The sequence below is a fragment of the Antechinus flavipes genome, chromosome 3, assembly GCF_016432865.1.
Source record: "Antechinus flavipes isolate AdamAnt ecotype Samford, QLD, Australia chromosome 3, AdamAnt_v2, whole genome shotgun sequence".
NCBI lineage: Eukaryota > Metazoa > Chordata > Mammalia > Dasyuromorphia > Dasyuridae > Antechinus > Antechinus flavipes.
The window spans coordinates 367,997,610-368,012,974 of NC_067400.1; the positions used below are offsets into that span (position 1 = coordinate 367,997,610).

The 15,365-nt window shown below is 31.9% G+C and overlaps 1 protein-coding gene across 1 annotated transcript in view; it reads right to left on the reverse strand.

The window, feature by feature from the left end:
* The window catches only part of LRP1B (LDL receptor related protein 1B), a 2,056,943-nt gene that overhangs the window by 1,045,120 nt on the left and 996,458 nt on the right, over positions 1 to 15,365 (reverse strand). Inside the window, exons 8-9 of the mRNA XM_051990638.1 lie at positions 5,319 to 5,541; positions 1,829 to 2,000 (exon numbers count right to left, since the gene is read on the reverse strand). Of these exons, the coding sequence (XP_051846598.1) occupies positions 1,829 to 2,000; positions 5,319 to 5,541 (395 nt within the window). The remainder of the gene's footprint in view (positions 1 to 1,828; positions 2,001 to 5,318; positions 5,542 to 15,365) is intronic.

Below are 15,365 nucleotides of genomic sequence, written 5' to 3' on the forward strand. Positions count from 1 at the left end.
TTTAAAGCTTGCAAAGTGCTTTATATGTTATCTTATTTGCTCCTCAAAACATTCTTATGAGGCATATGCTATTATTATCTCCATCTAACAGATGATGAAACTGTGTCTAGAAATTATATCATACATTTAGGGTCATACAGCTACTGAATGTCTGAAGCAAGATATGAATTCTGGTCTTCCTTATTCTAATTATTATTAGAATTAATCTAATTAGTTCTACCTCTTAATGGCCTCTAGAACTGGATGATTGAGATTAATTCAAATTGAATTAATTTGCACATTTATGCATACAGTAAATAGGTTACATTGCTATTGAAAGATAAATTTATAAGATATTTCTTTTGTGGGATGTTTTCATGAAAACATTCTTTCAAAATGAAGATGCCATTGGATTGTGAATATTTGCATTATGACAACAACTTTGTGAAGTAGGCAAGCAGGAATGATCAAGGAAAGAAACATCTGTCTTTGAAAATCTATCTGTAAGAGGACATCTACTGGGCATACTAGAAGTAGTAAGAATGAATTGGGGTTTTCTTGTCTTTTCCTCTTTTATTACCGAGTACCAAATTGAATTTCAGGCTTTCTAAAGTTGACATCCAATGCGACCAATAAGATTCTATATCTTTTAAGAAAAAGTTTTTTTTTTTTTAAATAGAATACTATAGTACTTTTATAAAAAGGCTGCAGAGTTGTTAGAAAGTAGAGCAGAGGGATGATAATGGGGGGTCCAGCAAAGAAGGGACAAAAATGTGAAATAATGAAGAAGAAAAAGGGAAAAAGTCGATTTTTTTTTAAGAAGGAAGAATGGCTAAAGAAAAAAAAATATGGAAAGAATAGGGTAGATAATGAATTGCATCCTGAAGGCTAAATTTGTTATTACTATCATCATTATTTTGCATCAGCAGCTGTTTGGAATTGTAATTGGTAATTGACAATTTAAAACCACTTATTTTTCTTCAAATTGTGATTGATACTTCCCATCTCCCACATCCCTAGGGTTGACAGCTGACTGACCTGCAAACATGTCCTTTTAGTGCTGTCATTTCCCTTTCCCCAGAATAGAATTAGTCTCAATCTACCTTCTTAAGTTTGTCATATGATGTAAAGGACTCTAACTTAAAGTGAAAATTAGTAAGCTCTCAACTGTGTATATGTTTGTTTGAACTTAAGGTTCCACTTCTTCAGTAATTTTTAATTTGCAACATTTAAAAAAATCTACTAACACCTTTGGGTAATGGTAATTGTATGTTTGTCTTTTCTATATTTGAATCCTAAATGATATTGCTGAATAAACATCACTAGGACATATTAAGTATTAGCTGGCTTGTATTTTTATGAATGCTTAGAAACAGAAACATGCTATCTTCAAATTATATTAATTTCTCAAAGCTTGTTTAGCATACTGGGAATGTAAAGTTAGAAGAGTCCAACTGTACTCAGATTGCCCAGAAATAGATCTTGCAATGAAACCGACCTTTCTTTAGCCTCTGTGCCTCAAAACATTATTCAAATAGAGCCTCTCAATACCTGTGTTTCCAGTCTACATACATCATGATGGGGAATTCCCTCCTAAATATAAATCTAACCATCATCTCATTTCTGTACCTATAGGAAAGAGTCACCAGATCCTGAAAGATTTGTCATTTAGACTTATGACAGGACCTCTACACCATTTTGTCAAATAGACAAATACACCTTTGCCATCACAGCCTAAAGGATTTATTACTCAGCTACTTTAGACCTATACAAAAGAGTTAGAAGCTAGCTCCAATTTATTTCACAAATATTAAGGCTACAAAGAGGATCAAGGTGGAATAAATCTTACCTGTTGACTGTATTCTTTTTTGATAAATGCGGATTGCTCTTGCATTTTCCTTTTTAACTAATGTGTGCACATCAGTACCATTAAATCTGTTTATTCGGATGATGTTGAAATTATCTAGGTTGGTTGCATATAAGTAATTTTCAAATATAGTAATACCATAAAGATGTCTGACCTAGAAAGAAAGGCAAAACACTGTGAATTTTGATGATGATTTCCTTCCAATAATTCTTATCTCTAACCAGAGGAGTTAAAATTCTTCAGTGCTACTCCTGCAATGTCAAAACAAAGTGAAGAAAACCTCCAGATGTTGAGTATATCCTCTGTAGTAAAGAGATAGCAGGAAACACACAATAATTTTATAGAATGGGAAAGTATGATTAAATTGCCATTTGAATCACTGAATGGAATTTCTAAATTTAGATTAGAGATACGTGTATCTGAATTTTCCATTTGAAGAATTCCAGTTTCTATGCATTTCTTCTGTTGAAGATTACTTTCAACAAAAAACAACTAAATGGGGGACTTAAAATTTGCCCTGGAAATGGCAATATAAAAAAAGTCATACTTAAGGCAAGCAGACAAATATATGAAGAGTACTTTCATTCATGTTTCATGAAGAAACAATGTTACAATGAGTTGTTTGTTTTTGAAGGGAAAGTGACATTGAAGTACAATATTTTCCAAATATGAAAGAATGAGCCAATAGCCCCTGACTCAAAATGCAACCATATATTTGTTAATTACAATCTTTTGTTTAGAATAGGATTCTAGGAAACAACATTTGTTTCCCCCGTCTTCTCAATGCAAAGTAACAAGAATCTAAGTCCTCCAAATTAAATAACACATCCATATCTAAATATTATAGTTTGAATAATTCTGGTAATAAAGTGAAAAATAAGCCTGAAGGTAAACACATATTTGCAATAAGTGAAAGGGGAAACGTCAACATTTTGCCAGAAATTGTATTTTTTTTAAGATTTTTTTAAATAATAGAGAACTAAATTCCCCTTTATTTTATTTTTTTAGAATAAAAACAATGTGTTTTTGTATAGCAGTAGAAACAATTCCATTTTCATCTATAGAAGGACTGCAGGGTCTCACAAAGTCATAGAGAGAAAGAAGAATTATTCTCCCCCACACCATTATATGATAAGGTGCATAATGTGACGTTACCACTCCCTTGTATTTGTTTAATGAATGTATTCATCATCAAAATGGAGTGTGGCCCTGGAAATGTTGAGGTTGGGACTGGTCATTATGTTAATAAGACAATTCTGACCCATGGGAAGTTGTGACATTAAATTTTATTTTCTTAACTAGCACATTTAATTAAAAATCTAAAAGTATACTCAAGATAAGTGAAGATAACAAGTTGGGTTATAGGTGTCTAAGTTTGTCACAAAGTAAAAAAAATACAAGTATCAAGTTATAGTCATGGAATGCTGAGTTTATAGTTGAACCAAAAGCACTCAAGGAGAATATATTTCCTTCTTATATGTGACATATTTTTATTCTTTCTTGAACTCATATGTGCACTACTGAAGTGTGAGTATAAGGTCATGAAATGGATGGCTTAAGATTGATCCCATGACTTTATAGTCACACTTCATATAAAAAAAATATAAATGTTATTATGTATCATCATCTACCATCATACCAGCTAAGTTCTGGTATTACAAATACTCATGGAAAAAGAAGAATCCTTCCTTTAAAATGTCCTAGCAGTGAATTATATGACTGTGGTTCTCTTAGTAACTATCTTAACACGTTAATTTATAATGAGACTTGTTCAATGCCTTTTTTTTTTTTTTTTGTGAAGAGAGTTTCATTTTATCCTTTTCTATATTTTAGCTTGATTCAAGTTTAAATGACTCCAAGAACACATGGATTACAAACAGGCATGTTAATATGGATATAATATTTTCATCTTTTTAGTTAGCTACAAGGATTATCTGATATATAGTGGAGAGTATGGGAAAGAATAAGAGTGAATAAGCATTTATGTAATGTAATGCTAATACTAAATGCTTTGAACAAATATTATCACTTTCTGTCTTCATAATAGCCTTGCAAGGTAGGTGTTCTCATTTACCCTTGTTTTGCAGTTCAAGAATGGAGGCAAACAGAAGTCAGAAATTTAAGTGGCTTTCTCAGGATTACACAGTTTGTAAGTGTCCTTGAATTCAAGTCTTCCTGATTCCAAGCTCAACACTTTATCTCCTGTGAAACTAGCTGTCTCTATTTATTCTTGAACTTTTCTGACATTGAGTTTCCAGGGAAAGTCAAGGTTTGGCCACATTATTATGTGGAAATGAGATAAGAATGAGAGTTGAGGATTGGATGATATAATATTTTTATACTCAAAAATCCAAAAAATCTGCAGTTTATTCATCCATACAGAGGAAAATAGTGTTGACCATATATCTGTAAAGCATAGAATCATATACCTTCAAATATTCTTTTTTTTCAGAATAATTTTAAATGTATAAAATAAACACATAGGATTATAAAGAATATAATTTATATTGAAATAGTTTTTACATATGTTCACATATATGTTAACAAATGTATATTTAGATACACACACATAAGAACCCCTGATCTAGAGTAGATTCATCCATTAGGGAAGAATTACAATAGATTTTTAAGGAATCCCAAACCATCCCAAAGCATCATAAAAATGTCAGTCCTCTCTAACCAGAGTAAAACATTAAAGGAATGAACATAAGACTTTGCAAAAAAGTCACGAGAAATGAGGCCAGGATTTTCTGTGAGGATTCTCAAATATGCTTGCTTTGCTTTATGCTTGCAGAGATTTGAAACACACTAACATATGAAGAAAATATCTCATTTTATGAAGTTAGGACAATTGGTGATTGGAAATACTGAGTTAGACAATGATACAATGACTAAAGAGGTCCATTTCTTCTTAGAGATCTACCCTTGGTGATTAGTGAGAGAACTATATGAACTTATAATTCATCAGGAAAAAAGAAAGATCCCAAAGGATCTTTTGACCTCAGAGACTTTCACATGATTTTCATTCTCCATATTCAGAGTTTTTGAATAGAAGTGAAGACCAAATTTAATCCAACCTATTAAAATAATAAATATACTTTTATGAGCAAGAGATTGCCTTTGTTAGCGAAATATCCTGATACCACATGGGACAGCTGATAGTTCAGCTCCTGAAGAATGAACTACTTAAATTAGTTTTTAGTAAGTAGGTCATAACATTTTTTCTCTTCAAATACCTGTAGTTCTTTTTATTGCATTTGGGGGGCTGGGAGAGACAAATCTAATACATATAAGAAGCAATATAAAAATAAAAACTCTTTTCAATAGTAAATGTACCAGGAATTTTTATCATCCACTTCTCTTTGACCAAAAAAGAAATTTGTATCATTACACATGTTGGTCATAGCCACATAATGAAATCATTCCCTTTTATTGCACTAACACTGCATCCTCCAATAAATAGTATACTTACTTGTATGCCTTGGATTATGGTATGTCTGTTTTTCCCTTGATAGTCCACTACTTCAACATAGTCCAAATAAAGATCTACCCAGTAAACCAATTTGCTGACCAGGTCTAGTGCCAGAGCAGCTGGCTGCTCTGTCTTTGAATCGACTATCCTTGTCCGGTTCATCCCATCCATGTCACATCTCTCCACTTTGGCAACATTCCCATAGTCAGTAAAGAAAAGTTTTCTGTTGAAAGAAAACTGAATGTTAAAGAAGGGAAAACACATCCCATGGAGCCATCTGTAAAAATAAAAAAATTTAAAAACGCCCCACAGAACTTTTGGTTTTAATTCATTGCAGTGGATACATCTGGTAGCTTCTATAATCATTTCGATAAAATATCACTAATAGGGAGAAATCTGTTAATAAATATTGCTGGGCATGAGGGAGCAGGTTAACTAACAACTATAAAATAGTCTCCCAAATAAATGATTATGTGGGGTTTGTTTCAGTATTTAGAGAAATATTTCTTTAAACTATGTATGAGTGGTACACATATACCATTGGGGACCACAAAGGGCTGATCAGACATTGACTTTGGATGCTGACACATTCTCCATGCCAGGGCATATGAGCTATTCAGCTTTGTATTCAACCTGCTTTTTAAAATTGCACAGCAATGTTTATTTCATATAAAAGCTATTAGAGTTTCTTTTTATGTGTAAGCTCAATGTTGCCATGAATGGTAGAAAACAGCAAACCTGGAATGGAATGAAACAGATGGAAAAGTAAATGTTGTTTGTAAGCAATGGAAATAAAAACATATATTAGCTCTCCCCCACAAAATCTCATCCATCTCAGATATTACAAATCACAACATTTCACAAAAGGGATTATATATCATTTCCCTTATTTCCCTTTTTATCATGTTTGGGGGAAAGATTGGAATTAAGTGTTGACCCCTGAAAAAAATGAAATGATTCATTTCTTGCAACAGACACAGTAATCTATCAAAGACTTAACTGTACCTCCATAGCTGCTGTTCCTAATGTTGGATTAGTATTCACTATGTTTAGTAAACACAAATCAATTTCAATTAACCTGACAATATTTTAACAAGATTACCTTCTCATGAGACTAAATTACATTTGTAAATAGAAGACTATCTCGTCATAGAAGACCATCAAACACTATCTCAAGAATAATCCAATTTCCAGTGCCTGAGTAGTATTAATGTTAGCGGGAATATTGAAAATTCAATTCTTCAAACTTAGTGAATTAATTTTTAGTTACTGCTTTCAATTGGCTTGTATTATATCAATATAGTATCTCTTTCCCATAAAACAACAACAACAACAACAAAATACATTTAATTTAACTTTAATTTGGCTTTTGCTCCTGTGGCTTTCTTCATCAAAATTTAAACAACAAAATACTATTATATATTATTATGGTATGGCATGTCTGAATATAACCATGTAACATATATTTTCATCCAAATATTCTTTTAAAAGCAACTTATCACAATAAATTAAAAATGAATTTCCACACAATATACATTGAAGATAAAATAATTTTCAGTTTTTAAAAAGCCAAACAAAGCTATATGAGAGAAAATAGAATAAAGCCACCCAACTTTGTATCTATCTTTCTTTCTTGCTTCATTTGTCTCTCTTTTCCTTTTATCCTTCATTTAGAAATCCTCTTATATACTGGACAAAGATACCACACATTTACCTTGTCCCTAAAACTACTGTTTCATCATACTTCATCTAAATCATTAAATGTATCTTCCTCCCTTCTTTCTTGTTCCCTGTTTCCCTCTTTCCTTTCCTTCCTTCTTTTCCCTTCTTCCACACTGTCTCTCTCCTTCCTTCCTCTCTCCTTGCCTAGCATGCTATTTCTTGTTCCTCTGTCTCTGTCTTCTTCTCATTCTCTCTCTCTCTCTCTCTCTCTCTCTCTCTCTCTCTCTCTCTCTCTCTCTTCTCTCTCTCTCTCTCTTATTCTCTCTCTTTCTCTCTCTCTCTCTCTCTCTCTCTCTCTCTCTCTCTCTCACTTTCTCTCCCTCCCTTCCCCACTCCCCATCATTATCTCATATCTCTCTATATTTGAGACTATTAACCATGTCTTCTTCTAAATAAATATATTCCCCTTTGAGATATGTACATGTGTATATGTACACAAACACACACATACACACACACACACACACACACACACTTTGAATATATTTCACTCTTTATCCAACTAGACTAACTACTGCTTCTCTGCCTCTTCTGCTTTCATCTTCGTTATTTTTTAAAGTAGGCATTCCAAAGTTGTTTTTTTTTTATTTTGTTTTTGTTTGATTGAAGTTTGTTGTCTTCTTTACTCATTCTACATTATTTCCCTAGAAATCTCATTCATTCTCATGGCTTCAACTTTTTCCTATATGGAGAAAAAAAAATCTGACATATGTGACTTCTTATTTTGACCATTTTTCTGTCATTCACACTAACATCTCCAACTGTTTACAAGTATCTTCACTTGGATGTCTCACTATTAATTGAAATCTACAACTTTTTTTATCCTTTCCTCTACTTTCTTTTAACTACTATTTCTATCAACAGTACCACCAATTTGTTATTTCCCATATCTGGATTATTGATCCTTCCCTATTTATTACCTGTCTTAATCATAATACCATAATACCAGAACAAGGAAGAACTTCATATAATCCAACTTATACTTGACTTAGAATCCTTTCTATAATATCAGTGACATATGGTCATTCATTTTCAGTGTGGATATCCCCAGAGAAAGGGGATCCACCACCTCTTAATGCTCTTTCATTTCTGAGCACCTTAATGTATAAGAGATTTTTCTTATATGGACTAGAGATTTAGTTCTCTAAACTTAGTTATAGCTTTTAGTTCTACCCTCTGGGATGGATAGGCTCTGAGCAGCACAAAGAACAATGAAACTGTTGTCTCTTGTATTTCAAATACATTATACTTCTATTAATCAATTTCTTGCTAAAGACTGAAATAGAAAGGGAATATATTAGTCCTACAATTTAAATTGTTGAGATAAATCATAATGCTCCAATAAGCAGCAGAAAAGGCACAGGGAATTCTTAGTTGCTCCATGAAAATTTTTTTCCAACTGGGTAAATTAATCCTGAAAATACAACTTTATTAATTCTTTGTGAGTATGTCTTCTAAATTAAGCTTGCTTGTTGCATTTTCTCTTCATCTTTATCTTTCCTTGAGATATAAGCATTTTGATTTTGTCAGGTAAGAGACAGGGAAGTGGACAATACTAGGCTTTCCACTTATGCCAGTTCTAAGGTTAAGATGAGTGATTTGGCAGCCATACTTCATCCAGAGATAGAAAACAAGGGCTAAATCACATATATGCCTTACACCCTCCCCCTTTTTCCAGATACTGGAGCTATGATAAGGGATCTTTACTGAAAAATCCTCAGAATTTTCCCTTTTATATTAGAAGTGGCAGATAAGAGAGATTTTTGACTTTTTTCCATATAGTACTTTAGTATTCTGACTTTTCTCAAGTTTTCATTAAGTCACCAGGGAAGAATATAGTAGACTTATCACATCTATGGTCTTAGATACTCTGCTTCTTTTAATATAGTCTAAAAGGGGATATAATTTTTTTCCCTGTCATATCCCACTTTTGATTCATATTGAGCTTCCATTCATCATGAGACTCTCAGACTTTTATCAGATAAATTCTTGACTAATCATATTCCTCCTCTCCTTACTCTTTTTCTCCCTGTAGGCTTCTTGTATCTGTTTTTGGAAAATAAGGATAAGGTTAAAATAATTTCATTTTGTTAGATTCACCCTTATTGCGTTAAGAAGAGTGAGGAGAGTATACATAACAAGTTTCAGTTTTTCATCTCTTTGACAAGGAATGATAATATGTATGTATGTATATGTATGAATACACACACACATACATACATAATATACATATACATATATTCTTTTTACCTTTCCTACCTCTTCCCACTTCAGCATATGGGGTAAGCAAAAGAAAATAAGTTGGAAAGGGCTCATGAGACATGTTTTCAATTTGAAACTTATCTATACGGTACTCAAACAAGAGGTGATTTTTTTGAATACCAACATATAAGAACAATCTGAAGTGCAAAAATAAAATATAATACTAATTTATGTAAAGACTCATAAGGTTTCAAAAACCAAAGTTCATGAGCATAAAAGGGGGAGGAGAGAGGTAGGAACTAGACAATGATTTGAAAAAAGATCTTAATATTCATTTTTTATGTATTATAGTTTAATGCCAGTCAGTGAGGTGACATGGCAGTAAAAAACAAAAACAAAACAAAAAAACTTAATGCAATCTTAGGCTACCTGTGGTAAAGCGTAAAGTGCAATACTATATATACTTTTCTGCTCAGATCATATGCAGATTAAAGGGTTCAATATTTTGTGAAACACATTCATGAATATGAGAATATGCAGATTAGAACAATCATCGTAATGAAGTCTTGAGTTTAGCACATTATAAGGATAAATTGAAGGTGAGATGTTTAGGTCAGAAAAGAGAAGACTTAGGGCAAGTCTTAAAGATGTTTTTAAGTATTTGAAGGCCTGGATGGAAGAGGAATTAAAGTTTTTATTTTAACCCCAAAGTCAGAAGCAGGAGAAAAGTATAGAAAATACAAAATAAATTTAAATCCAGTAAAAAAGAAAACATTGCTGATAATTAGAACAATGAGTGTAAACTTCTAATAGGCAAATTAATCATTCCTAAGACTTCAAAATATCCCAAAGTGGAAGGTTCTGTTTCCTTCCTCTCTGAGCTTAGGGAAAATGTTTTTTCTTCCTTATTTCTTCCTTATAGCATATTTTCAAACAAAAGCCATATAACTACTTATCTTGTGTGGTATTATAGGAATTTCTGTTCAGGTAATTCTTAGATTAGGTAATTTCAAAATTCCTTTTCAATTCTGAAATTTTATTATCAGACTTCCTTGTCAAAAATGAAGAGAAAGTTTATTACAGACAAGCACTCAAATTCCAATCAATTGTCTAATCCATTTAACGTGTCTTCTAAATAAGAGTTTATCTTTTCTGCTTCATATCTCTTCAGAAATAATTTTTGGATAAGTTGATTTTATTTGATATGGCTGATTATCTGAGAAGCATCTCACCTTCCCTACAGCTATATTAGTGCTTTACAGTTGGCAACAATAAGAAACTTTGTGTGTTGTTGCTTAACTTGGCTGATATAAATCAAAAGTCACAAAGGGAGAACACACAGACAGTGACAGAATACTGAGTTTACAGAGTTATGGCTCTAATCATCCCTATACTTTACAGCAAGGTAACTATTACACCCAGTGACATCTTAAAACACATTTCTTTGGATGATAAAATAAGATTTATTATTATTTTTTTTTTACCAAAGATTTCCATTAAAAATGATTGTACTAGCCTTTAATGGTGCAGAAACATTAAAACTAGACTCTGACTAGGTGGATACAGAACACAGTCTCAGTAAAGAAACTATGGGTTTGTTTTCCCTCTGACTGACAGGATATTAGCCAAGTCACTTAAACTTGTATTGTTTCCTCCATTAGAATGCATGCTGTTTGGGGATAAATATTGTTTGTCTTCTTTAGAATCCCCAGTGTTTAGCACAGTGCCCAGAACAAAAAAAGGACTTACCAAATGACTATTCTATAATTGATTTAACCTCTCAATGCCCCCCCCCCCGACAAAATTACAATTTTATAAAGCTATAAGATAAAAAAGTGCCATTTTTCATAGAAATGTTCTTAATCATGTCTGATCTAAATCTTATCCATCCATCCATTTATCTGTTTTACTTTATAGATAAGAAGATTATCCATCTTCTTATCTATCTCTATAAAATATACATAAGCAAATCTAGATATAAAGATGTCTTTAAGTTTTATCTTAGACATATATTTTTATAAGATACATTCACACAAAATATGCTACATAAAATGTTATATGCATATATAATATAATATTAAATTCATATATTGTATATATACACATACATAAGTACATAGACATATAGATTACATATGTGTGCATTGCATATTTGCATGTGTGTGTAAGAAAGTGGCAAGCATGATAGCCAAATTTTCAGTGGTTGAGTACTGAAAGTTGAGAAGGCAGGAAACATAAAAAAGCTTTTTAAAAAAAAGTTTTTCAAAAAAAGGATAATAAATAAAAACATATAAGGAAGAGATAGTAGTTCTAAATGAAGGTGTTTGTTTTGTAAAAGCGCAGAGAAAATGGTGTCGGGGAATGTTTAGAAGAGAAGTAGCTATCAACAGTTTATTACTACTCTTCCGCAAAGACCAAGAATAATCACTGTTTTGTGTAATACTTAGTCCATACTATATAATTAACAATCTAATACTAATAACTTTTCTTTGACCTTCATGAATAGATCTCATAATTTAGCATTATGTTGTTTCTCTAAATTAATTTGATAGACTTATTTGTAATATAATGGTTCTTAAACAAATCAATAGTAATATAACTTTTAAAATTTTCATGAAAAAAGGAATATGAACATACTTTTTCATTTTATAAAGTAATAAATGAATATTAGGTATCAAATTAAGAAAAATAAATATTTAAGCGTATAATTTTTTAGCGTATAATTTAGATCTAAGAGCCCTTAGTTCCCATTACTTATGACATTTATATGACAAAAAATTATACTTTTTTCTCTGTCTATTCAGGACCATTCAAATCAGTTATTTAGTAATTGTTATTATGGGGTTATTTATATTTATATTCTAATAGTAAATAATTTTTTGCTACTTTCAGCATACATGCACACTTAGAGAAGCAAGATCACAATGATAGTCTAAAAGTAGTCCTTCAGTTATTTCTCTATTCTTGAAAAAAAATTCCACTATTTCTTATAGTGAAGAGGCTGACCTGCAGAAAGACATCTAAGATCTTTCCCACCTCTACCAGTCTATGATTTGGGGGTTATTAATAGTAAGCTATGTGTGTGTGAGAGAGATGGAAGTCCAATGGTGACAAGAGAGAGAAAGAGCAGAAAAGAGTGATCTTAACCTAATTGCAAAAGACTGTCAGAAAATGCTGATTGAATATTTATGAAATTTGAAATGGCATATCAAAGAGATCTCCAGCACCAATGGATGTGAAAAACTAGGAAAATGAAGGTATTATTGACAAAAATCAGTCAATAAAGGACTATTAAACACTTATGACATAGACATTGGTCTTTGAACATTGGTCATATATAGAGAGGCAAACTGGATGATACAGAAGTGGATCAATACCTACCTCTCAGGGTTGTTGTAGAGATAAATGAGATAATATTTGTGACATGGTTAGCACAAAGTAGGTACTATATAAATATTATTATCACCAGTACCACAATAATATTAGATAGAAACTATACATGAAGACATTTGCAATCTAGTTGGGAAGATAAGGTATAAATAAGAAAAAAAAATCTAATAATATATATATATAATTAGATTTTTTTCTTATATATATAATTTATATATAATATATAAATATATATAATTTTCTTATATATATATATATAATTTGAATGGGCTCTGAAGTATATATTACATTGAATTGCAAATTCGAAGAAGTAGTTTAAGCGCTGCCATGGGGCTTTTGAGAGAGCTTAGCTTAATTAAAGTGCTGGATTTGCGTTGGAGTGAGGCAAGGTAAAGTCTTGTAGTTCTTAGTTATGATAGTGTAATGAATAGGGGGCTTAGGGGAAGCAGGAGGGAAGAGATGATTGCAGTTGTTGGAATCAATGTGGTAGTTTTTATGATAGCATATAATAAATTGCTGGACTGAAAAGGTGATAAACTTGAAATGGAAAGATATGTGATCTAATCCTATTTCTGCTATAAACCAATTATATATTATTTTTGTTTTGTTTTTAAAAATTCACTTTTATTTTATTTTTAATTTTTTAAAATAATTATTACTTTTTATTGACAGAACCCATGCCTGGGTAATTATTTACAACATTATCCCTTGCACTCACTTCTGTTCTGACTTTTCCCCTCCCTCCTTCCACCCCCTCCCCCAGATGGCAAGCAGTCCTATACATGTTAAATATGTCACAGTATTTCCTAGATACAATATATGTGTGCAGAACCAAACAGTTTTCTTGTTGTACAAGAAGAGTTGGATTCAGAAGGTAAAAATAACCCGGGAAGAAAAACCAAAATGCAAACAGTTTATATGCATTCCCCAGTGTTCTTTCTTTGGGTGTAGCTGCTTCTGTCCATCCTTGATCAATTGAAATTGGGTTAGATTTTCTCTTTGTCAAAGAAATCCACTTCCATCAGAATACATTCTCATACAGTATCATTGTGGAAGTTTATAATGATATCCTGGTTCTGCTCATTTCACTTAGCATCAGTTTATGTAAGTCTCTCTGTATTCATCCTGCTGGTCATTTCTTACAGAACAATAATATTCTATAACATTCATATACCACAATTTACCCAGCCATTCTCCAATTGATGGGCATCCATTCATTTTCCAGTTTCTAGCCACTACGAATAGGGTTGCCACAAACATTTTGGCACATACAGTTCCCTTTCCCTTCTTTAGTATCTCTTTGGGGTATAAGCCTAGTAGTAGAATTGCTGGATCAAAGGGTTTGCACACTTTGAAAACTTTTTGGGCATAATTCCAGATTGCTCTCCAGAATGATTGGATTCGTTCACAATTCCACTAACAATGCAGCAGTGTCCCAGTTTTCCCGCATCTCCTCCAACATTCATCATTATTTTTTCCTGTCATCTTAGCTAATCTGACAGGTGTGTTGTGATATCTCAGAGTTATCTTAATTTGCAATTCTCTATCAATAGTGATTTGATGTGGAGTGGAAATATGAGTGGAAATAGTTTCAATTTCATCATCTGAAAATTGTCTGTTGATATCCTTTGATGATTTATCAATTGGAGAATGGCTTGATTTCTTATAAATTAGAGTAAATTCTCTAAATATTTTGGAAATGAGGCCTTTATCAGAACCTTTAACTGTGAAAATGTTTTCCCAATTTGTTGCTTCCCTTCTAATCTTGTTTGCATTAATTTTGTTTGTACAAAGGCTTATTAATTTGATATAATCAAATTTTTCTATTTTGTGATCAATAATGATCTCTAATTCATCTTTACTCACAAATTCCTTCCTCCTCCACAAGGCTGAGAGGTAAACTATCTTATGTTCCTCTAATTTATTTATAATCTAGTTCTTTATGCCTAAACCATGGACCCATTTTGATCTTATCTTGGTGTAAGGTGTTAAGTGTGGGTTCATGCCTAATTTCTGCATATAAATTTCCAGTTATCCCAGCAGTTTTTGTCAAATAATGAATTCTTATCTCAAAAATTGGGATCTTTGGGTTTGTCAAAACTAGATTGCTATAGGTATTGTCTATTTTGTCTTGTGAACCTACCCTATTCCACTGATCAACTAATCTATTTCTTAGCCAATACCAAATGGTTTTGATGACTGCTGCTTTATAATATAATTTTAGATCAGGTACAGCTAGGCCATCTTCATTTGATTTTTTTTTTCATTAATTCCCTGGAGATTTTTGACCTTTTGTTCTTCCATATGAATTTTGTGGCTATTTTTTTCTAGATTATTAAAATATTTTCTTGGTAGTCTGATTGGTATAGCACTAAATAAATAGATTAGTTTAGGGAATATTGTCATCTTTATTATATTTGCTAGGCCTATCCAAGAGAACTTAATGTTTTTCCACTAATTTAAATCTGACTTTATTTGTGAGGAAAGTGTTTTGTAATTTTGATCATATAATTCCTGACTTTCCTTTGGTAGATAGATTCCCAAATATTTTATGCTATCAATGATTATTTTGAATGGAATTTCTCTTTGTATCTTTTGCTGTTGGATTTGTTGGTGATGTATAAAAATGCTGAGGATTTATATGGGTTTATATTGTATGCTGCAACTTTGCTAAAGTTATGAATTATTTCTAATAGCTTTTTAGCAGAATCTCTGGGGTTCTCTAAGTATACC